Here is a 23,735-nt window from a genome sequence, read left to right as displayed (position 1 = left end):
AGCTCAGTTCCTAAAGCTTCTAATTAACCTACCAGCTCTGTTGTAGACAGAGCAGGTGACCAAGCTTATCAGCACTCTATGTAATCTAAGAATAAATAAGCTTCAAATAAGAGCTCAGAGGATTCTTCTGAAGACTTGAACACTTGATTTTGTAACATTCCTTTCTGCCTGCTCAAAATCCCTTTCTTGACTCCTTCAAGACAGTGGAGACTGCCAGAGAACTGATTTCCAGATGAGAAACTCCCGAATTAATGTCTCAGAATGGAAACAATGGCTTTAGATATCTTAAAAGTTACCCGAACAGAAATGTTTATGTTTAAGCATAGTCCTGTTTGAAGTCTACCTGGGAACAAAAATTCAGTTCCCTAAGTGGAGATCACCTATAGGAAGGGACACAGTACATAGTAAGCACCCAATAAATGATGGTTAAATAGGACTTTAAGTTGGAATGTGCAGTATGAATAAGTATTAAGTATAACATTTCATGTACTAAACAGGGCCCATCTGAAACACAATCATGTAAAAATATACTAAGAAGATAAGAGTGGAACAAAAGATTGTTTCATTTTAATTATTGCTAGGTCCTGTTTGGTAAAACTTAAGCAATGTAATACCAAGCACAATTCTGAACTGTTCAGGAATTGGAGTGGGGAATGAAAAACATTGAAGACAAAATTCTAGGATGAGAACAGAAGGCCCTGCCCTTTACTTTTTATAAATAAATCTTTATGAAATCACAGTAACACCATTTCTTCAATGAGGGTTTATAGGATGCAATTTCCCACAGGCTAGATAGCATTCTATGGAAGACACCATATGGCATACTCTGTGAAATACTAATAACAAAAGTCAAATGGAACAAAAATGGGACTAATGACTTTATAGATCAATGAGATAACGGGAAAAAATTTTAATAGAAAAAGATAGCTAATAAGGGTCATTTGACGTACCCAAGCAGTGTGCTCTTTCAAGTAACAACCTTTGTACTCAATGGTATTAGGATGCTTCAACTGTCGTAAAAATTTGACTTCCTTAAGAATATCTTGCCATTTCTGTTGAAGTAAAAAAAAAAAGTTATCAACCTGAAAATAGTCATTTTATTATAAAGTACACATACATCATGTTCTTTTTATTTTTGAATGGACAAAGTAAATATTTAATAAATAAATAAGCTGTTTAATCTTGTGTTATTTCTTTAGTTTGAATGCATGTAAATCTATCACCAAATATATATTTAAATCTATTATATTAACCCATCTATTCCACAATATAGTTAGTTGAGTCGGAATATTAGAAACGTTTATTGTATGCTCCACAAGGAGGGAGAAAAAAAAAGAACTGTGATTAAAAAATATTTCAAGAACTTTGTTTCTCCTGTCAATTTCATATTAACATGCTTATGTCAGTTTAGGTATACAACTGTCTTTAACTTACCTCATGTGTCTGCTTCCCACTATAAGACATTTTCTTGACGGCCACCACCTCATTGGTGTGAGCATTTGTAGCCTATGTTAAGATAGTGAAAATAATAACATAAAAAGAATGAACGATGTCTCACTTGTATTAAGCCAACTTAACTTAAATATTTGAATAGAGGCTTTATCATTCTCACACATTATTAGCATGATTTAAAAATATTCCAAATTTTTATAGGCTAGGTCAACATTTCCATCTCACTTTAAAGAATAGCTTGTCTTTATACCCTTTCTATATACCTGCAAAGATCACACTAAAAAAATATTAGGGTTTAATAAAATATATCCAAACAGAAACAAGTTATATTTCTAAAATATCCATACCGGCTTCATCATATAGATAGATAACCATCCATGAATAGAGAACCAGTTAAATAAATATGGTGCATTTACAATGAAATAGCCATTAAAAGAATGAGGTAATCTATATGCATATATAGTAATATAGAAAGATGTCAAAATATCATGACAAAAATAAAACTGTATGGTATGATCTTATTTTTGCAAAATTGTAAAAATGTGGGTAAATGTGTAGAAAAAAATATAAAAAAAGGTATTTCAGAATATACATTAGTGATAATCCCTAGAGCAGTGCTTTCTGATTGAACTTTCCGTGGTGTTGGAAATATCGACATTGTATATAGTACCATGTGAAATGTGGCTCTGTGACTGAGGAAATGGATTTAAAACTTCATTTAATTTTTCATTAACTTAAATTTAAATAGTGGCTCCTGTATTGAACAGTGCAGCAGAATGTAAAATTTATCTTAAGGTAGATATTTTCATTTTCAAAGTTACTTACATGTATTTTAAATTTTTTAAAAATTGATTTAGAGAGAGAGAGAAGAGAGAGAGAAAGAAAGAGAAACAAAACAGCAATTCGTTGTTCCACTTATTTATGTATTCATTGGTTGATTCTTGCATGTGCCCTGACTAGGGATCGAACCTGTATCTTAATGTATCAGGACAATGTTCTAACCAACTGAGCTACCCAGCCAGGGCAAGTTACTTATATTTTAAAAGAATTTATTACATATATACATACATACATTTGTATGTATGTGATCATCTATAAAAATTGCCTAGTCTCGCCTGACCAGGCGGTGGCGCAGTGGATAGAGCATCGGACTGGGATGCAGAGGACCTGGGTTCGAGACCCCGAGGTTGCTGGCTTGAGCGCGGGCTCATCTGGTTTGAGCAAAAAAGCCCGCCAGCTTGGGCCCAAGGTTGCTGGCTCCAGCAAGGGGTCACTTGGTCTGCTGAGGGCCCACGGTCAAGGCGCATGTGAGAAGGCAATCAATGAACAACTAAGGTGTTGCAACGCGCAATGAAAAACTAATGATTGATGCTTCTCGTCTCTCTCCATTCCTGTCTGTCTGTCCCTGTCTATCCCTCTCTCTGACTCACTCTCTGACTCTGTAAAAAATAAATAAATGAAAAAAAAATCTTTCAAAAAGTTATTTAAAAGAAAAAAAAATTGCCTAGTCTCATAATTATGTATCTTCTCCAAACTCCACACATAAGTACATTGAAAGCACACATGAATACTATAAATAACTCAAATAATATTCTTTTCTTCCTAATTTAGTTGGGATTTTTTTTTTTTTTTTTTTATTTATTTATTTTTTTTTGTTTTTGTTTTTTTTTTTAGTTGGGATTTAAAACTAGATAATTTTCTAAAAATTATTCAGAAAAATAAAGACATTAAAAGAGTATCTAATTCTGGCTCTCTTTTAATAACAGGGCTCTGCATCATACTCCTGATGTAAGTACGCTATTTTGTTTCCAGAATATTATTATTGTCAGCCAAGGAAGCTATAGTGATGGTCCTGAGGTAAAAGATTAGAATTCACTCACTAATAAAATTAGGTCGCCAATTTTCTAGAAAAATGCATGATCATTGTCTTAAATACATCTAATTAATGAAGCTCCTCAGATATAAAAATAGTTTCCTTTTGCTTAAAAATATTTTAAATTCAAACAATAAACAATAACTTACTAAAGTAAACTCAATTCAACCTCAGATACTAAAAAGAATTTTCTACAAGTACTTAGGTAAAAATACTTATTATAAAAACACAGTAGCCACTAGTTACAGTTTTCAAATCAGCGGGACTCTACAAAGGCATTTTTTTAGACATTTTATTCATTTAGAAGGTATAGATTGACTTATTAAAAACAAAACTCTCTATCCTGACCAGGTGGTGGTGCAGTGGATAGAGCGTCTGACTGGGATGCAGAAGACCTAGGTTCAAGACCCTGAGGTCGCCAGCTTGAGCACGGGCTCATCTGGTTTGAGCAAGGCTCACCAGCTTGAGCCCAAGGTCGCAGGCTCAAGCAAGGGGTCACTCAGTCTGCTGTTGCCCCCCCCTCAGGTCACGGTACACATGAGAAATCAATCAATGAACAACTAAGGAGCCGCAAGGAAGAATTGATGTTTCTTATCTCTCTCCCTTCCTGTCTGTTGCTCCTATCTGTCCCTCTCTCTGTCTCTGCCACAAAAAAATAAAAATTAAAAATTAAAAAAATAAAAACAAAACTCTCTCACATTTTGTTGGCTTTTAAAATTTAACATTAAGAATGTGTTTATATAACCAATTTTCATCAACAAAGAAAAGGCGAGGTACGTAAATTTAATTTTAATTTATTTATTTTTGGCAGAGACAGAGAGAGGGACAGATAGGGACAGGCAGACAGGAAGGGAGAGAGATGAGAAACATCAATTCCTCGTTGCGGTTCCTTAGGTTGTTCATTGATTGCTTTCTCATATGTGCCTTGACCACTGGGGCTACAGCAGACCGAGTGACCCCTTGCTCAAGCCAGTGACCTTGGGCTCAAGCTGGTGAGCCTTGCTCAAACCAGATGAGTCCGCACTCAAGCTGGAGAGCTTGGGATCTCGAACCTGGGTCCTTCCGCATCCCAGTTTGACGCTCTATTCACTGCGCCACCGCCTGGTCAGGCGAGGTACGTAAATTTAGAATTACAATAAAGGTTAGAGGGACTATATCCAAAAATCAATGCTTATGTGGAACCAAAGATATAAACAAAGAACCATCCTAAAATAAAGTACAAGCACAGGTGTTAGAAGATCATTTCTGGCCTGACCTGTGGTGGCGCAGTGGATAAAGCGTCGACCTAGAAATGCTGAGGTCGCCGGTTCAAAACCCTGGGTTTGCCTGGTCAAGGCACATATGGGAGTTGATGCTTCTAGCTCCTCCCCCTTCTTTCTCTCTGTCTCTCTCTCTCTCTCTCTCTCTCTCCTCTCTCTCTCCTCTCTAAAAATGAATAAATAAAATAAAAAACAAAAAACAAAAAACAAAAAAAAAAAAAAAAGAAGATCATTTCAAAAAAGTGTTAATTTAGTGCTGGAGGGTTGAACAGGAAAGGCTATCTAGTGGATGTAACATTTAAGCTGAAATCCGTAGGATAAACAAGAGTTAGAGATAGGGATGCAATGTGCAGAGTTTTCTAGGTAGGAGCATATATAAAGGCACTGAGGTGGGAAAAAGCTTGGCAGACAGTGGAAATATGTAGGGCTCAAGTTCAATCTGATAACTTTTTTATACTACCTTGATGGCAGAGTCAGTTGATATAAATACCATTCATTGACTTGAATAATGCCTAGAATTCTGGGACTGGCTTTTCAGCAATGGCTATTTGCCTCTACAGTAAATATCATTTAATTTGCAGAAAAAACATGAAAGCCAAGCGTATTTCACAAGTAACAGAATGTGTAGAAGTCAAATTTTCTTAATCTGATCTAGCTAAATGATTCTTTTTAATTACTTACAAAATAAACTGCTCCAAAACTTCCATGTCCAATCTCATGCAAACCAATAAAAAGTTCTTCAGGATCATCTTTGTAGAACAGATCAGCAATCTCCGGGTCCTTTGGCACCCCTTTCCGCATGATGACCAGTATTTGCAAATGGTTTGCTTTTGATATCCCAGTCAGCTTTACCTCTCATTGACAATTTTTTAGTATCTGTAGAAAGATTAAATTTGACATTAACTTATTTCTAACACATTTTGTTTGGTGGCAATAAAAACTGATATTAAAAAGCATTGTGGGCCTGACCAGGCGGTGGTGCAGTGGATAGAGTGTCGGATTGGGATGCGGAGGACCAAGGTTCGAGACCCCGAGGTCGCCAACTTAAGCGCGGGCTCATCTGGTTTGAGCAAAGCTCACCAGCTTGGACCCAAGGTTGCTGGCTCGAGCAAGGGGTTACTCGGTCTGCTGAAGGCCCACAGTCAAGGCACATATGAGAAAGCAATCAATGAACAACTGAGGTGTCGCAACAAAAAACTAATGATTGATTGTTCTCATCTCTCTCCGTTCCTATCTGTCCCTATCTATCCCTCTCTCTGACTCTCACTGTCTCTATAAAAAAAAAATTTAAAAAGCATTGTGGTCTTACAACTCCATAATAAAAACATAATCCAGAAAGAAAAATGGGCAAAGGATTTGAATAGATCTTTCTTCAAAGATATACAAGAGGCTGTTAATGCTTAAAAGAATGCTCTACATGATTAGTCATTAGAGAAGTACTATAAAATTATAACAACTTAGATCAAATAAACAAATTCTTTGAAAGATACAAATCACCAGAGTTTACTCCAGAAGAAACAGGTAACCAAAATACCTCTACATACCTATTAAAATAATTGAGTTTGTAATTTAAAAATCTTATTACAAAAGAAACTCCAGCCTCAAATTATTATCTAAGGATAATTCAATACTGATTCTATAAGTCTTCCAGAAGAATGAAAAGAAGAAATTCTTTCTAAGACTCATTCTATGAGGCCTGCATTACCCTGATATCAGAGTCAGACAAAAACATTACAAGAAAAAAAAAACAAACCAAAGTTCATGAATATGGATGCAAAAATTCACAATAAAGTTTTAGCAAAGAAAATATACTATATAAAATAAATAATACATCATGATTTAGTGGGATTTATTTCAGGAATGCAAGGTTGGTTAAACACTCAAAAATCAACGTAACTCACCATATCAGCAATCTAAAACAAAAGCCAACTGATCACCTCTAAAGATGCAGAACAAGCATTTGACCAAATCCAAAATTCATTCCTGATAAAAATTCTGAGCCATACAGGAATACTGGGCAACATTACAACCTGACAAAGGGAATTCATGAAACATCTACAGCTGATGTCAAATATAACAATGAAAGACAAAATACATACTTTCTTCCTAAGATCAGGACTAAGGCAAGGATTCTGCTCTCGACACTTCTATTCAACATTGTGCTGAATGTTTATAAGGCAAGAAAAAAAATGTATCAAGATTGGGGGGAAAAGCCTGACCAGGTGGTGAGAGTAGATAGAGCGTCGGACTGGATACGGAGGACCCAGGTTCGAGACCCCGAGGTCACCAGCTTGAGTATGGGCTCATCTGGTTTGAGCAAAGCTCACCAGCTTGGACCCAAGGTTGCTGGCTCGAGCAAGGGGTCACTTGGTCTGCTGTAGCCCCACGGTCAAGGCACATAGGAGAAAGCAATCAATGAACAACTAAGGTGTTGCAACGAAAAACTAATGATTGATTGTTCTCATCTCTCTCCGTTCCTGTCTGTCCCTATCTATCCCTCTCTCTGCTTCTGTAAAAAAATAAAAATTTTAAAAAAAGATTGGAAAGAAAGAAGTAAGACTTACTAACAAACAACAACATAATCACCTAGGTAGAAACTTCAATGGAATCTACAAAAAGCTACTAGAACTAATAAGTGAGTTTATCAAAGTTGCAGAATACAAGATAAATATATGAAACAATTATATTTCTATATAAGAACAAATGGAAACAAAATTTTAAGCATTACTTATAATAGCACAAATATGAAATATTTAAGAATAAATATAATAAAGGATATGAAAGACCTATACACTGAAAGCTAAAAAATAATGATGAAAGAAATTAAAGACATAATTAAGGTGATATACTACAGCTACAGGTCAGAAGACTCAATATTGAATTTTCTTTAGAAATTGAGAAGCTGATTCTAAAATTCATATGAAAATGCAAAGGATCTGGAATAACCAAAACAACTTTGAAAAAGCAAGACTAGTTTGTAGGGCTTACATAACCTCATCGCATGGTTTATCATAAGACTGTAGTTACCAAGGCAGTGTGATACTGTTGTATGCAGGGACAAATAAATCAATGCTACAGAATAGGAAGTCGAGAAATAGATGCACACATTTATGATCAAATTTTGATGAAGTGCAAAGGCAATTAAGTAGAGAAAATCTTCAACTTATGTTGTGGGGACAACTGCATATACATATGCAAAAAAAGATCATTGACCCATACTGATACCATATACAAAAATTAATTCCAAATGGATTATAGATGAAATGTGAAACCTACAGCTAAAAAAAAATTCTTGATGTTTAAAATACAGGAGAAAAACTTTGTGAACTTGGGTTAGGCAAAGAGTTCTTTGATATAAAAACAAAAGCATAATCCATAAAAGAAAAAAGTGATAAATTAATAGACTTCTTCAGGATAAAAAATATATATTCTTTCTAAAACTATTAAGAGAATGGAAAGACAAGCCACAGACAGATTAGGAGAAAAATCTTTGCCAAACATATCTCATAATGGACTTATATCTAGAAAATATAAAAAAGATCCTCAACTCAACAAAATGAACAACCGAATTTTAAAAATGGGAAAAAGATTAGAACAGACACTTCACTAAGGAAGATGTACAGATGGCAAATAAACAAAAGAAAAGATGCTTATAATATCACCAGGGAGATACAAATTAAAACCCCAATGTGATACTACTACATAACTATTAGAATAGCTATTATTAAAAAGACTGAGCATAGTGTTGGCAAAGATGTGAAGTAACCAGATCTCTCATATACTGCTGGCGGGAGAAGTAAGAATGGGACAAACACTTTGGAAAACAGTTTGGCAGTGTCTTAAATAGTTAAACATACATCTACCATCTGATGTAGCCATTCCACTTCTATGTATTTATCCAAGAAAAATGAAAGCATATGTCCAAGCAAAGCCCTGTACACAAATGTTCATAGCAGCTTTATTTTTAATAGCCCAAACTGGAAACAACCCAAATGTCCATCAATAGATGAATGGATAAACAATCTGCTGTAAATGCAGACAATAGAATGCAACTCAGCAATAAAACGAACTATACTGATATATGCTACAACATGGATGAATCTCAAAATAATTATACTAAGTGAAAGAAGCCAGATTTAAAAAAAAAGTTTCCTTTATATAAAATTCTAGAAAATGCAAATTAACATAATATGGCAGAAAGCACACCAGTGGTTGCCTGGGGATAGGGCTGGGGTGAGAAGAGAAGGAAGGGAGGGAGAGAGTGATGGATTTAAAAGGGGCATGAGATATTTTGGGGAGTAATGGACATGTATATTTATCATGATGATGGCTTCATTTATATATATTTATATATAAATGTGAACAAAATATTTATTAATAAAAATATTTATGAACACTATATATTTATAATAAACCAACACATTGCTATATTAATACTTATTAATAAGTATTAAAATGTTGATATTATATAGTATATTGATTTAAATGAATAAATATAATATAGTGCTACAAATGACTAAATACATATTAATAAATATAATATATTAATAAATAATTTTGTATAAATGTTAAACATTATGTTCTTTAAATATATTCAATTATTATATGTCAATTACACATCAATAAGGTTGTTTTAAAAAGATACAATTAAAAAATGAAGGGCAAATAAAGTGGGGATGGTTCTTACAAAGTAGTTGACAGTTATTCTTGATATCAGGGAGGTGAACACACACATATACATGCACCCACACACACAGTTTAAGGACATAAACAGGAAATTTAAAAAAGAAATAGCAGTGGCCATTCATGATATGAAACGTACATAATTTCACTAGTAATTAAAGAAGTAAAATGTAAAATAATAAAATATCTCATTTGATCCCTCCTTCCCAAATTGGCAAAATAATAGAGAAAGGACACATTTGTTTTAGGTGTGGGCATGAGGATACATGGCTGGAAGAAGAGAATGGGTAGTCTTTGACCCAGTAATACCTAATAGGACTTATCCAAGGCCTTTATTTGTTTTGTTTTGTAAAAGGCGGGCTGTGAGTAGGTAGAGCATAGGGTTGATGTGACCCTGAAGATGGGAAATATGACCTCTTCACCCACAAGTTTAGATTTCTTTGCAGGTTTGTGTTTTATCTGAAGGAGGTGCTGGGATTTCAGGTAATGTTTTTATTTTCTTCTTTTTCCTAATTCCAGAAATTAGTTTGATAATAGAAATCAATGTTAGCTCATTTCTTTTAATAAAGTAATTCTCTATACTGTAAGTTACAATTGAGAATAATAAAAATCTATAAGGAAATTACTTGAAACTAAAAAGTTTTATAAAAGACTATCCCAATTTTATTAATATTTTTCCCTTTTAATGTATTTTTTTACAAATACACTAAAAATTAATTATACAAAAACCAGAATATACAATTTGTTCCCATTTTAAAGGAGAAAGCTAAGTCATAGATCTATGGACAATACCTTTTTGTGTATGGCACAAAATATACTGTGTTGCTCAAATTCATTTTAGCAGCAACCTTTTTCCCTTGTTTGTAACTTCAGTTTTTTGTGTTTATGGTGCACCTATGGAAAGAGAAGAATAAGTACAAAATTATAGGGGCAAAATTAAAGAAGAAATAATTTATAACAAGGTAGTTTTCAATATTTACAAATATATTACAAAGTTAAAATTTTATTTTCATCTGTTTGTGGAGGACAAATGTAAAAGGTAAAATTATTATAGCAGAGACACAGGCTACTCTTTTACAAACAATACCAGGGAAACAAATGTGTCAATAGATTTCAGAATTTACATTGAGGCTTCCAGAGGTTTGTGTGAGTCCAGGGAAACTCAACAGAGGCTACCAGTAGACAAGACCAATCTGACAGCATACAGAGATACTACAGATTGTCAGTAAGGCTTATATTCTTTTTTTATATATTTTTTCTTTTTTTAAGTGCAAGGAGGGAGGCAGAGAGACAGACTCCTGCATGCGCCGCAACTGGGATCCATCTGGAAAGCCCACTAGGGGGCGATGCTCTGTCATTGTTCCATTGCTCAGCAACAAACCATTTTTTAGTGCCTGAGGCAGAGGCCACTGAGCCATCCTCATTGCCCAAGGCCAATTCGCTCAAACCAATAGAACAATGGCAGTGGAGAGGAAGAGAAAGACAAAGAGAGAGAGAGAGGGAGAGACAGAGAAAGAGAAGGGGGAGAGGTGGAGAAGCAGATGGTTGCTTCTCCTGTGTTCCCTGACCGGGAATCGAATCTGGGACATCCACCAGCCAGGCTGACGCTCTACCACTGAGCCAACCAGCCAGGGCCCGGCTTATATTCTGAATGGCTTCTCCAATAGGCATGAAGGTTTATATTGGTTCATCTACCTTCCCTTTCCTAGGCTCTACTATAATCAATCTGCATTTTGGGAGTAATAATTACTCTTTAATATCTGTTAAGGAAGTACATGCCCAGTGTAGAAAATGTAGCAAATATACGGTACTATCAAAAAAAAATAATAATAATAGTCCACAATCCTACCCATGAACAATTTGGCATATGTTTCTTCAAGCAAATGTTTATTTCTTCAGGCTAACAAATATTTATTTTGTTATACCGCTGAGATTACATTTATACATATAATTTCATAGACCACCTCTTTTATCTAATTCTATTATAAGCATTTTGTCATGTCATCAAACACTACTCCCAAAGATCATTTAATGACTATTCAACGTATATCTTATGAAAGAGTCACAATTCAATCATAACTGTTTCTCCACAATTTGAAATCAAGGCCATAGTAAACCCTTTGTTGAACTAGTAAAAATTATTGTGCTTTGAAGATCTTTGTGCATATTATTTATCTATATTTTAGGGCTTTCTTTGAAATGGATTTCTAGAAGCATAGTTGTTGGGTCAAAGAATACAACAATTTAAAACATGTTGTTGAAATAATTTTTAGACACTTGACTAGCTTTGGAGATGAAGACCATTATGGGACAAGGGAAGGTTTAAGAAACAAGATATCAACCTCCATTTTCACACTTTAACTGATGAGGTTATTTCGATCTCCACTTATGTCTGTACTTATAAACCAATTTTCAGTATCTTTATTATTCCTTCTAATCCTCGGCTGTGAGATCCTTTAGATTAATTGGTACTTAAAACTTGCCTGAGTTCAGCATCATATTTTACCAAATCACCAAATAATCAGAAACTGTAATGTCTGTGCATCTACCCTGCTAATCTAGTCTGACTATAGCTTCAATAAACAAAAATATTCCTTTTGATATTATGTGAACACTAGTTGCAACATTTCTAAAGAAATAGTTTGAAGTAAGCCATTTACTAACATGCCCTAATTTCAATTGTGGGCGATGTTCACTTCTAGAAAATATTCTCATGTTATGAACATGCATGCTTAGTATTTTTTCTTCTCTCTAACTACTTACTCATTTTTATATACTTTCTTAAAATATGTACTCTCCCCCTCTTCACTTGTGTGGCTCTATCAATGTTATAAAACTCTCAGTTTTGCTTATTTTTCCCCTGCTAGAACACTGCACATGCTACTGAGGCTGAAACCTACACTCTGAAGTTTATCCATTACACCTACAGGATGTTCTCAGTTTTCTTCCATTTCACCACCTCCCTTCTTTCTTTATAAACGTCTCTTGGACTCCTGAAACTGTCTTTTCCTATTTATCCAAATTATTCTTCCTATAGTTTATCTTCTCTCTGATCTCTAAATAAATGTGATCCTCAGAATATTTGCCTATAGCCCTCTGTGTGACTGCAAGCTACTACCCTAATTTCTGTCTATTTAATGGTTTCATGTAACATGGTGTCACTAGACAGTGCTAACCTCCATTCTAAGTTCCAGTCCCATACTTTTAAATAGCTATTTGGCTTCTCCCCTAAATGGCTCACACATTAACTCACATTAACTTTGACTCTTCTCCTTCCCTTGCCCCAGTTGGTTCACAATTCTACTTTCACATATTTCTTTTTATGTGTTCTTCACTTTCCATTTCTGTTAGCATTCATTATCTTTGTCCTCTGCTCTGTTCTTCCAGCCTCTTGTCTATCTTTTCTGGAACTCATCTTAAAAACACTGTTACCATACTTATCTTCCTGAAGCACAGTTCAGATAACATCATATCTCTGCTCAAAATCCTCCAATGTCTCCCTACGGCCTACCTTACCTAACTAACATTTAAAGCTGGCCTCATGCCTGACCTGTGGTGGTGCAGTGGATAAAGCATTGACCTGGAATGCTAAGGTTGCTGGTTCAAAACCCAAGACTTGCCCAGTCAAGGCATATACAAGAAGCAATTACTATGAGTTGGTGCTTCCTGCTCCACTCCCCACTTTATTCTCTCTAAAATCAATAAACAAAATCTAAAAAAAAAGAAAAAGAAAAGAAAAAAGAAAACTGGCCTCAAACCATTACTCTAACCTAAATTCTAAACTCTATAATCAGGACAAAATGAATTACTGTAGTTATATTTTCAGACCTTTGTCTTTGCTTATGCTGTTGTCGCTGCCGTTAATAACCAAATGCCAGCTACCCTCACAGTCTAGCTAAGTGTCACCTCCTCTAGAACACCAATCATTTTCTCCCTTTGCTTCAGTTTTAAATACACATATACACTGCTCACAAAAATTAGGGGATAGGGAACATGCAGATATTCCAGTACTTTCAGCCTTTTGTATGGTGCATTTTCACCAATGAAATGAGTTAGTTTTGCATCTCATTTGCATAATTGAACAACTTTCTTTGACTTGTCAGTTTGTTTTTCTGATGTTCTTGTTTAATAAAAAAAAATCAAATGCTTCTTTTTTTATCACTTCATATTCATTTTGAAATATCCTCTAATTTTTGTGAGCAGTATATATTTTCGTTTCTCCCAATTAAATATCTAGGAGTTGAACTGCTGGGCCTGTGGCACTTTTATATAGCAGGTACTCTATGAAAACCTACTGAAATATCCTTCCCTTTTCCATCCCAATTTTACTATGAGTTGGTGCTTCCTGCTCCAAAGATATGAAAAATTATCTTTCGATTTACCCTTCCCTCCAAACATGAAGAACATGTTTCCTTCCAAGAGGACAGCATTTTAAGAATGAACTGAAGATGCAATAATATGCATGAAATTATTTTTTCCCTCTTCCTTGACCTCTTACAAACTCAGGTATTGCATTTATAGTGAGAACTCAGAACTGTGCCAAGAATGTAGTATTTCAGGTCTTAGGCCCTTAGGCCAACTGAACAATCCAGCTAGCTTATAGTAAAAGATTTCATCAGAGATGTATAACTGAAATCGTTTTCTTCATTCTTTTTCTAAGAAAGGGAAATCTTCCAACAATGATAAGCGAGTAAATTATTTCTCACAGACATTATGACTTAATATAAGAAAGAACACTTGATAGAGAATAGAAATGGAAATATTTTTAATAGTTTCCCTTAGCCCAGTATCTTAAAAAGAAAAGATTCATGGAAGATCTTAGTTGCCTTAAAATGTTGTAATCATGCTTCAACAATAAACCTGAAGCTAACTAGTTTGAAAAACCCACAATATTTCTTCATTTAGGGAATAAGAATCAGAATGTTTCATATGGGAAATAATTGTAAAGATTAGACATTTCAACGCTTTCTAATTAAACTGAATCTCAGAAAAGTTGTGTCAAATCACACCTAGGTAGTACTGTCACCCACATTAAAATTCAGGTTCATCCTAGAAAACAAACAAACAAAAATTAACAAAATAAAGTAAAATTCAGGACCTTTGATTTTCTACTGTAGAAAATTTTGTTCTGCCTGACTAGGCGGTGGCGCAGTGGATAGAGCGTCGGACTGGGATGCAGAGGACCTGGGTTCGAGACCCCGAGGTCGCCAGCTTGAGTGGGGCTCATCTGGTTTGAGGAAAAGTTCACCAGCTTAAACCCAAGGCCCCTGGCTCCAGCAAGGGGTTACTTGGTCTGCTGAAGGCCCGCAGTCAAGGCACATATGAGAAAGCAATCAATGAACAACTAAGGTGTTGCAATGCGCAATGAAAAACTAATGATTGATGCTTCTCATCTCTCTCTGATCCTGTCTGTCTGTCCCTGTCTATCCCTCTCTCTGACTCACTCTCTGTCTCTGTAAAAAAAAAAAAAAGAAAAAAAAAAAAAGAAAAAAAAAAAAAGAAAAAAAAAAAAAGAAAAAAAAAAATGAAAATTTTGTTCTGAATCAAGCTACCTACGTCAGACTTCAAAACAGCAAAAAGTTTTCCTATTTGCTATAATTCAAAGAACAATCAAGAAAATTTTAATAGAAGACTGAACTTCTATGTCATTACTTCTCTGAAGGCTCTCATAATACTTGAATATATAGTGGTGGATTCAGTTCTTACGTGGATGAAGAGTAAACAAACTTGGGGATTTCTAAAAGAAAAACGTTTGCAATATTCCCACACAAAAATTGGTAAACGGCCTTAGAAGGGGCTGGTGTAAATGAAGGACTCTCAAACTCAAGATTCACAGTAAATGAATGAGCCTGTGTAAATACCTATTATTTCATTCATTATCTTGATCCCAGAAGGTAGGCACAGGCAGATAAAATCTTCATTTTACAATAGTAAAAAATGAAGTAAAAATAGGTGACAGGACTTTTAATTTAAAAATGAAGACGAGTCCAGTGTCTTCTCTCCTCTACCTATAACACAACCTCCCATACAGGCTTGAAGAGAACTGTCCTTATTTTTTTTTTTCTTCTTTTCCAAGTGAGAGAAGGGGAGATAGAGAGACAGACAACCCGGCAACCCCATCTGGGGCCAATGCTCTGCCCATCTGAGGCCATGCTTGCAATCGAGCTATTTTTAGCACCTGAGGCAGAGGCTCCACAGAGCCTTCCTCAGCACCTGGGTCTGATGTGCTCAAACCAATTGAGCCACGGCTATGGGAGAGAAAGAGAGAGAGAGAGAAAAGGGGGAGGGGGAGGGTGAATGGAGGGGTGGAGAAGCAGATGGTTGCTTCTCCTGTGAGCCCTAACCAGGAATCAAACCCAGGACTTCCATACAACGAGCCACCTCTCTACCATTGAGCCAACCAGCCAGGGCCAAGAACTGTCTTTAAAGAAAGATTGAAACAGTTTTGGTTAGTTGTTGCTACTGTCTGCCACTAATAATTACTTGTTATTCTGAGATAAAAAACCCTTTTTATGGTACTTGCGCTTTGAAAATAAAACTAGGTGATAGTTGCTTTTTAGGCTAATTATATATGCCCATTGTGATCATCTATCACTCCATTTGAGAATTGAAAAGGGACCTTAACGATCATCTAATTTTACTTAGCAAATAATACGGGAGAGGCTGGGGGTTACTGGTTATCAGAATATAATAATCTTTAGACTACTCCTAGGTCATATGCCAGCTGCCAGGCAACTGAAAAAGGAATATCTGCCTGCACTTCTTCGTATCCATAGCAGGAGGAGGGACACTGCCACCCTACTATCAAAAGCAGAATAATGTTCAAGCAATGGACAACCCACACTATAAGTATCTTCTCATGAATGCTCAAGACCCACATCACAGCTCAGAAGATAAGGACACGTTTGGATTTGGAGTGTTCTAGTTTTTAATTCTGTCTCCTATTCAATTCCCTCTAACTTAAGTTTTATTTGTTTAAGTTTCTTTTCTATCTATAAAATCTTACTCCTCTCTTGAGGTTAATAAGAGGTATAGTGACCCTGAAGCAGTGTTCAACTATTCACTCAATCATTTATTCATTCTGCATTTACTTGACACCTGCTGTGCTAAGACATCATGCTAGGTGCTGAAAAATATGTAATACAGATATGTGTTCACCAGAAACTCATTATTGAGAATCAGTGAGTGTTGCAAGTATTATGGAAGTTCAAAGAGGGAGAGAAGACTTCTAATTCTCTAAGAAGTGGAGGATGAGAATGATTAGGTGATTGATAGCTTCATGGAAGAGATGGCATTTAAACAGCTCTGTAAAGAAGATATTGAATTTTTATAGGAAATGGTGTGAGCAGATAATTGGAGGTTGCAGCACATTTTGAAATGCAAGTAACTTAAGTAGTTGCTCTGTAGAGTTAGGACAGGTTATTTGGGAACAAAGCAGGAAGAGTCTATTGGGCCCAGACAGTCAAAGAGCTTGAATATCATGCAAAAGATTCAAAAGTTTTTTTTTTTCTACAAATGATAAAAACAGACTAAATTAGAATCTGGCTTCAAGACAAACACTCTAACCACAATGAGATATCACTTCACACTTGTCAGAATGGCTATTATCAAACAGACAAGAAATTAGGGTTGATTGAATTGGAATAAAAGGCAACCAAAGCAAGAAGCTCCGATTAGGGAGACCCATCAAGAATGACAGTCTTTTAAAGAATGTTGGCAATAAAACTGAAGGCAAAAGGCAGATAGCAACCATGCCATGGCTTCAAAAATGTAGATGCAAGAACAACATGGTGATAATGTGGCATAGTCAGCAAATGGCTGTATGGCCTGGAGAAAAAAATTTTCAGAGAGTGAATGGAAAGAGCTGTGCAAGTTGGGCAGGGGTCAGGAAAATAAACAGATGCTCTCTAGTTCTGAGATGCTTTTGATGTCCAAAGACTTTCTCCCATTTTCTCATGCAAGGCTCCATATGAATTGGTGGGCAGCCTCGAGGATGTGACAAAACTGTTGATAAAAAAGCCTGACCAGGCAGTGGCACAGTGCTTAGAGTGTCAGACTGGGACGCAGAAGACCCAGGTTCGAAACCCCGAGGTTGCTGGCTTGAGCCCAAGGTCACTGGCTTGAGCAAGGGGTCACTTGTTCTGCTGTAGCCCCCTGGTCAAGGCACATATGAAAACACAATCAATGAACAACTAAGGAGACTAAGGAGATGCAACGAAGAATTGATGCTTCTCATCTCTCTTCCTGCCTGCCTCTCTGTCCCTATCTGTCCCTCGCTCTGTCTCTCTCTCTCTGTCTCTGTCACACACACAAAAAAAATGTTAGGGATAAAAAAATACACACAGTACAGTAATAAAATGAACCAGCTACCTGGTCTTGGGGCTACTCAAGATAATTTCTAAGTTCCACTTAAACCCTAAAAGTCTATGATCCTTGCATGTTGCTTGGTTTTAAAATCTTTTATTCAGATTCACACACACACAAATGCCCTGAATTCAATATAAATAAAATTCCCAGAAATTGATTTCACTTTAATTGTTCCAAAGTCAAATAAATAAAAATCCAAGGTATAAACACCTTTAGCTTCTGCAAATTTTACCACCCACTGATCACCAAATACATGAAGGCACTGCGAGAGCCCTTTATTTATAACTTTTGACTCCCTGCTACAGGATTACAATGCCGGGCTCTGGAGATAATAGAACATGCAGAAATAAGAGCTTTGAAAATAAACCTTCTTACAGCTAATGAATGATTATCTGACATGCAATTTTTCTGAAATGTCACAGCTATTGGCAAGATCTTTTTGTTGTTGTTTGTTTGGAACCATTTCTCTCCTGTCCCCACTTTGTTGCCCTGAAAATAAAATTTTTTCTTAAGCACAGTCAGATTTGGGAATCCCAAAACTTCAAAATTAAGTAGTATATACTTCCATTTAAATTTACTTTTTAAAATTGATTTTAATTTATTGTGTTTACATAGATTCTAGTGTTGCCCCAAATGCATTTTTTATAAAAAGGTCTACTGGCCTTCACTATGAACTGAATTGTGTCCCCCCCCAAGTTTAGATTTTGAAACTTTAACCCCAATGTGACTGAATGGATTTGGAGAGGAAGTAATTAGGGTAAATAAGGTCATTAAGGGTTGAGCCCTAATTCAATAGGATTAGTGGTGTTACAAGAGAAAAAGACCTCTCTCTCCCCACTTCACGCATGCAAGAAGGAAAGGCCTTGTGATCCCAATTCCAGAAGGCAGCCATTCTGCAAGCCAGGAGGAACGGCTTTACACCTAATCAGTTTGTAACTTGGTCTTTGACTTCCCAGCCTCCAGAAAGGTGAGAAAATACATTCTGAATTTAAACACCTTGTCTCTGATATTTCATTACAGCAGAGTGAAGAGACTAAGATAGAGCCTCCTTACATTTTTGGACTAAGATTTGGGCAATTTTCAAATGGTTACTCAATTAGTAGTAAAAAATGTGGTCCTTTTCAGATAACTAGAAAAACTGATCCTTTGATAATCATTCTCCTTTTAAAAAAGAAAAAAATATATATATATCTTGATTATTCAAAGAATTGGGTAGAAATAGTATTCCTTGAACTAGAAGAAAATAGGTTATAATTATTTCTTTAGTCTCCACGCAATAACTTAAAAAACACACACAAATAAGTAACTAGAGTACACATACTTAAGCGTAATATCTTTTACCTAAAATCTGTTTCCAAAGATTCTAAATTTATTTGATCTTTCAACAATACTGCCTCTGAATGTGAACCTCAAATGTGTAAGTTCTACAAGATATTAGTGATTACTGAACAAGTACTTTCTTGTTCAGGTATTTAAAGCAATTTCTTCATCTTTGAGTAATTTACTTTAAATTTAGAAGCTGAATGACTCTTAACAGCTTTCTATACTACTACCTGATTTAAAAAAATTTTATAGTGTTTATGAATGAAATCTATCCTCTGGCAGCATTAATGCCTGAAAAATCTGACTATGCCACTCTCCAGTTTAAAACCCTTTAATTCCATCAGGTACAGGACATAATATCCAAACTCCCTGTCAACAGGTGGGAAATGAAATCATCTGTGACCTGCTCCTTGTCTGCTCTTGAACCCTGTCCTTAGAAACTCTGAGGCTTCACACTGGGCGCTGCTGCTATCTCAAACTACTTCCTTGGGATATGAAGAAGTACCCGTTGGCAACTCCTTTCATCTTTCTTCCTAGATAACTGGAATTTGTTCAAGAATCTGCCTAGATAGTACCACGTCAGGGAAAGTTTCCTGACTTTCTCTTAAACTGGGTGGGCTATTTTCCTTTATGTTCCATAGAAACATGCTGTAAACATTTTTTTTTAAGTTGAAATCAGGCATCTTTTAATTAGTATTACTCATTGGGATATAACCACTTCTTACAAACACAAGATTTAGGGTTTCTTAGCTGAGAGTGAAAATGGTTAACAGAAGGCCCTGGCCGGGTTCCTCAGTTGGTTACAACAGTGGTCGGCAAACTCGTGAGCCACAAGGGGCTCTTTTGCCCTTGAGTTTGGCTCTTCCACAAAATACCATGTGTAGGCGCTACCTCGATGAGGAATGTACCTACCTATATAGTTTAATTTTAAAAAACTTGGCTCTCAAAATAAATTTCAATCATTGTTCTGTTGATATTTGGCTCTGTTGAATAATGAGTTTGCCGACCACTGGGTTAGAGCATCATCCTGTTATGCCAAGGTTGTGGGTTCCATCCCCCGCCAGGACACATACAAGAATCAATCAATGAATACATAAATAAGTAGAACTATTATCGATGCTGCTGTCTCTGTCTCTTTCAATTCAATTTATTTATTTAAAGACAGAGAAAATGGTCAAGAGGAAAGGCTAGAAGAAGATGATCAGGAATTAGGCGTTTCATATCTTGATTATCCAAGTGGAGATGTTTCACCACATGCTAGATATAGATCTAGAGTTCAAAACTGAGGTATGAAATGGTATATTAAATTTGAAGTTGTCAGCATATTATAAGGTCTACCGGAAAGTTCTGTCTGTTTCTATCACAACAAGTTTCGACACGTAAGCACATGTTTATTTGGTGCATGCGTGCCTCTCTATTTTTATCACAATGTATACATACTGACGTAGCAAATTAACTAAAACAAAGTTGATTCATGTTAGTCTTACGTGTGAAGCGATAGTGTACCCATGGCTACTGATAAAGTTCATTTATGCCACTGTAATTTTTACGAATTTCAACAAGGAAGAAATGCTACAGAAGCATGTAGAAATTTATTGAAAGTGTTTGGTGAAGGAATAATACTGACTATCACTTGTTTTTGTCCTTACAAAATTTTTTGAAGGGCAAAAAAATAAAAAATGAAGAAGATATCAAATAAGCACTGGTTCAATTTTTCGCATCAAAAGATAAAACATTTTTCAAAAATGGGATATACAAATTGCCCTCACGCTGGCAAGAAATCATTAATAATAATAATGGCAATTATATTATTTAATAAAGTTTATTGACGGTAAGAAAAATTTGTATTTTGTTTTATTCCAAAAATGGACAGAACTTTCTGATAGACCTTATATTAATAATATTAAAGTTATGGTACTAGATCAGATCGCCAAGGATATGAGACGCATATAGATATGACAGAAGAGGACTGAGGTCGAGCTCTGGGACTCTCCAACTTTCAGAAATTGAGGGAAGAAGGAAAAACCAACAAAGACTAAGAAGGAATATTCAGTAAAATAAAAGGAAAAAGAAGAATGTGTTATTCTAAGAGTCAAAAGCAAAGTTTCAAAAGCCAGGAGTGATAGCTATGTCAAATGCTGCTGATTGGTCAAATAAGAGATAAAAAACGGACCATTAGATTTAGTAACACAGAGGTCACTTGTGACGTTGACCAGGACAATTTGATGGACTGGTAGGGGCACAGGATAGGTGTAGGAGCAACTGAGAGGGAAGGAATTGGAGGCAGCAAGTACAGACAATTTGTGGGGAGTTTCCCTGAGAAGGGGGGCAAAGAAATGGAGAGGTAGCTGGGAGGGAAAGAGGGGCTAAGAGAAGGTGTTTGCCTTTGAGATGGGAAAAATAAGAACATGTATGGAGGCTGGTCCAGGAGGGAAAACGGCTGTTGTAGGAGAGAAGGCAAATCCCCAAAGTGTCATCCTTGATTGGACCAGAGAAGGTGGGATCTAGTCTAGATAGGAGGAGTATTCTTTGGTAGTTGACTGCCTTTATAACTTTCAGCAAGTTAATCCTTTCGAACCCAAGTTTCTTTATCTGATAATAAAGAAAAAAGGATGTTGAGGAGCCAGAATTATGATGGTTCCACTTAGGATTTTTTGAGGAAAATGATCTGCATTCAGTAAAAACTATATTTTGAATTCTGGATTTTGATCGTTCCCCGGGGATAGCGACATGAGTTAGGCACTCACTCTCTCATGTTGCTGGACAAGAGCAGTGAATGGAACGCAGCTCCCACCCGGCTGTGTGGTTTCCAGGGTAAACAACAGATACTCTACAGTGGGTAGATGCCTCTGTCCAGCTGTAGGCTAATGTAAGTTTTCTAATCACATTTAAGGCTAGGCTAAGCTGTCATCTTTGGTAGGTTAGGTGTATTAAATATATTTTTGACTTACAATATTTCCCAATTTACAATGGGTTTATCAGAATGTAACCTCATCATTAAGTGGAGGTGCATCAGTATCTGTTTTAGAGTTGTCCTGAGGATTAAACAAGAAAGTATATCTGACCTTTGATAGATACTATATGTTAGCGATTTTCTCTTTCCTCTCTTTAATACTTAAAACGAACAAAACTAACCATGTTTAATATTGTGTAATAGTTCTAAAAGTAGTACATATTTCCTCCATTTTCAATTATAAACTTCTTGGAGACAGGAATGTTCTTTTGATTTGTTCCTCCAGGGACAAAGGTCTTCACTGAATTAGGTTCCCTATAAATATTCTTTGAATTTAAACAATGAAGAAAGACATTTTTTTTCTATTGACATATACAAATTGCTGACACTGTAAATAAATTTGTCCAGTCCTCCACTTCCAGTTTTTAGTCCGGCTAGTGCTAATCTTTCTTTCTTTCTTCTTCTTTTTTTTTTTACAAAGAGAGAGAGAGAGAGGGAGAACTATGAGATGAACCATCTCATAGTTACTTATAGTTACTTCACTTTAGTTTTTCATTGACTGCTTTCTCATACATGCCTTGAGCAGGGGATTCCAGCTAAGCCAGTGACCCCTTGCTCAAGTCAGTGACCTTGGGCTTCAAGCTAGCGACCTTTGGGCTCAAGCCAGCGACCATGGGATCATGTCTATGATCCCACGCTCAGGCAGCAACTCTGCACTCAAGCTGGTGAACCTGCATTCAAGCCAACGAGCCAGTGTTCAAGCGGGGGACCTCATGTTTTCGAGGTCTATCCGTTGCGCCACCACTGGTCAGGCTGATTAGTCAATATTTTTTGTAAAACATTTGTCCTTTTGTGATAAATATAAAAATCTCATGTCCTCTTTTACAATGATTTAAAATTTCAGACGATCTCATCTGCACCCATTCTGAGTAACACATTGCATCTCCAGCATTAGGAATCACTTTCTAGTCTAAAAAGTGGGAGGAATGGGCATAATATGATTAGAGTGGGCAGCAGCTAGTACATTATCTTCATGTTCCAACTGAGACAGATCCCACAGAATGCCCTGGTATGATGTTCTGGAAGAACAGACTACATACATGTGTAGCACAGTGTGTGTGTGTGTGTGTGTGTGTGTGTGTGTGTGTGTGCGTATTAGATTCTTCAGGGTAAGGAAAAAGAGAAAATGATAAAAGCAAAACATAGCAAAAGCTTAAAATTTCTTATAACTTTGATGTATGTTTGAAAAAAAAAAAAAGAGATGAGATGGGGGCCCCAGTGGTCACCTCTCTTTTATTAAATAGTCATTTAATTTTGACTGACAATAAAACATCTTAGGCCATCACTTAACCTCTGTGCCTCAGTTTTTTTTTCCTGTATGATGGGTGACATTGTTACTGTCTTCACAATTGAAGTTACAACATTTACTTGTACTATATGCATTTTAAAACCTTTTAAAATGCCAAAGTATTAATTGCGAATGAAAAAGAGGCTACAGAGCAGACCTGACAAGCAAGCTCAGAGGGCTATGTGGCCAGCCTGACAAGCTCGGTGACCAAAAGTAACCACACATGACAATACATTCCCAAATGGGTAGGTCATGGTGGGTAGTCGAGCCCCAGGCGTATAGCTTCCTTAGTAAAAAGTTAACCTTTACCTTAATAAAGCCTAGTCCATTGTTTTTGAGCATCTAAGATAACATACTTTTGAAAGGCCAGAGTATTCTTCATTTCCAGACACCCTGGAGGCATAAGCACCTCAGGAGAGAGAGCAGGTGCACCAGAACGCACAGCTGTCTGCATACCATCTCTACTTACTGTACTGT

The 23,735-nt window shown here is 36.1% G+C and overlaps 1 protein-coding gene across 3 annotated transcripts in view; it reads right to left on the bottom strand.

Annotated features, from left to right (window-relative positions):
* The window catches only part of TAOK3 (TAO kinase 3), a 163,246-nt gene that overhangs the window by 74,794 nt on the left and 64,717 nt on the right, over positions 1 to 23,735 (bottom strand). For all 3 annotated transcript variants that reach the window (XM_066370802.1, XM_066370803.1, XM_066370804.1), the window contains 4 exons: positions 10,060 to 10,161; positions 5,266 to 5,460; positions 1,435 to 1,506; positions 951 to 1,052 (listed from right to left, as the gene is read on the bottom strand). In XM_066370802.1, coding sequence (XP_066226899.1) covers positions 951 to 1,052; positions 1,435 to 1,506; positions 5,266 to 5,385 — 294 coding nt within the window. In that variant the 5' untranslated portion in view covers positions 5,386 to 5,460; positions 10,060 to 10,161. The remainder of the gene's footprint in view (positions 1 to 950; positions 1,053 to 1,434; positions 1,507 to 5,265; positions 5,461 to 10,059; positions 10,162 to 23,735) is intronic.

The sequence above is a fragment of the Saccopteryx leptura genome, chromosome 2, assembly GCF_036850995.1.
Source record: "Saccopteryx leptura isolate mSacLep1 chromosome 2, mSacLep1_pri_phased_curated, whole genome shotgun sequence".
NCBI classification, from domain to species: Eukaryota; Metazoa; Chordata; class Mammalia; order Chiroptera; family Emballonuridae; genus Saccopteryx; species Saccopteryx leptura.
The sequence above is the reverse complement of the archived record's forward strand: the minus strand, read 5'-3'. Positions and strand labels throughout refer to the sequence as shown.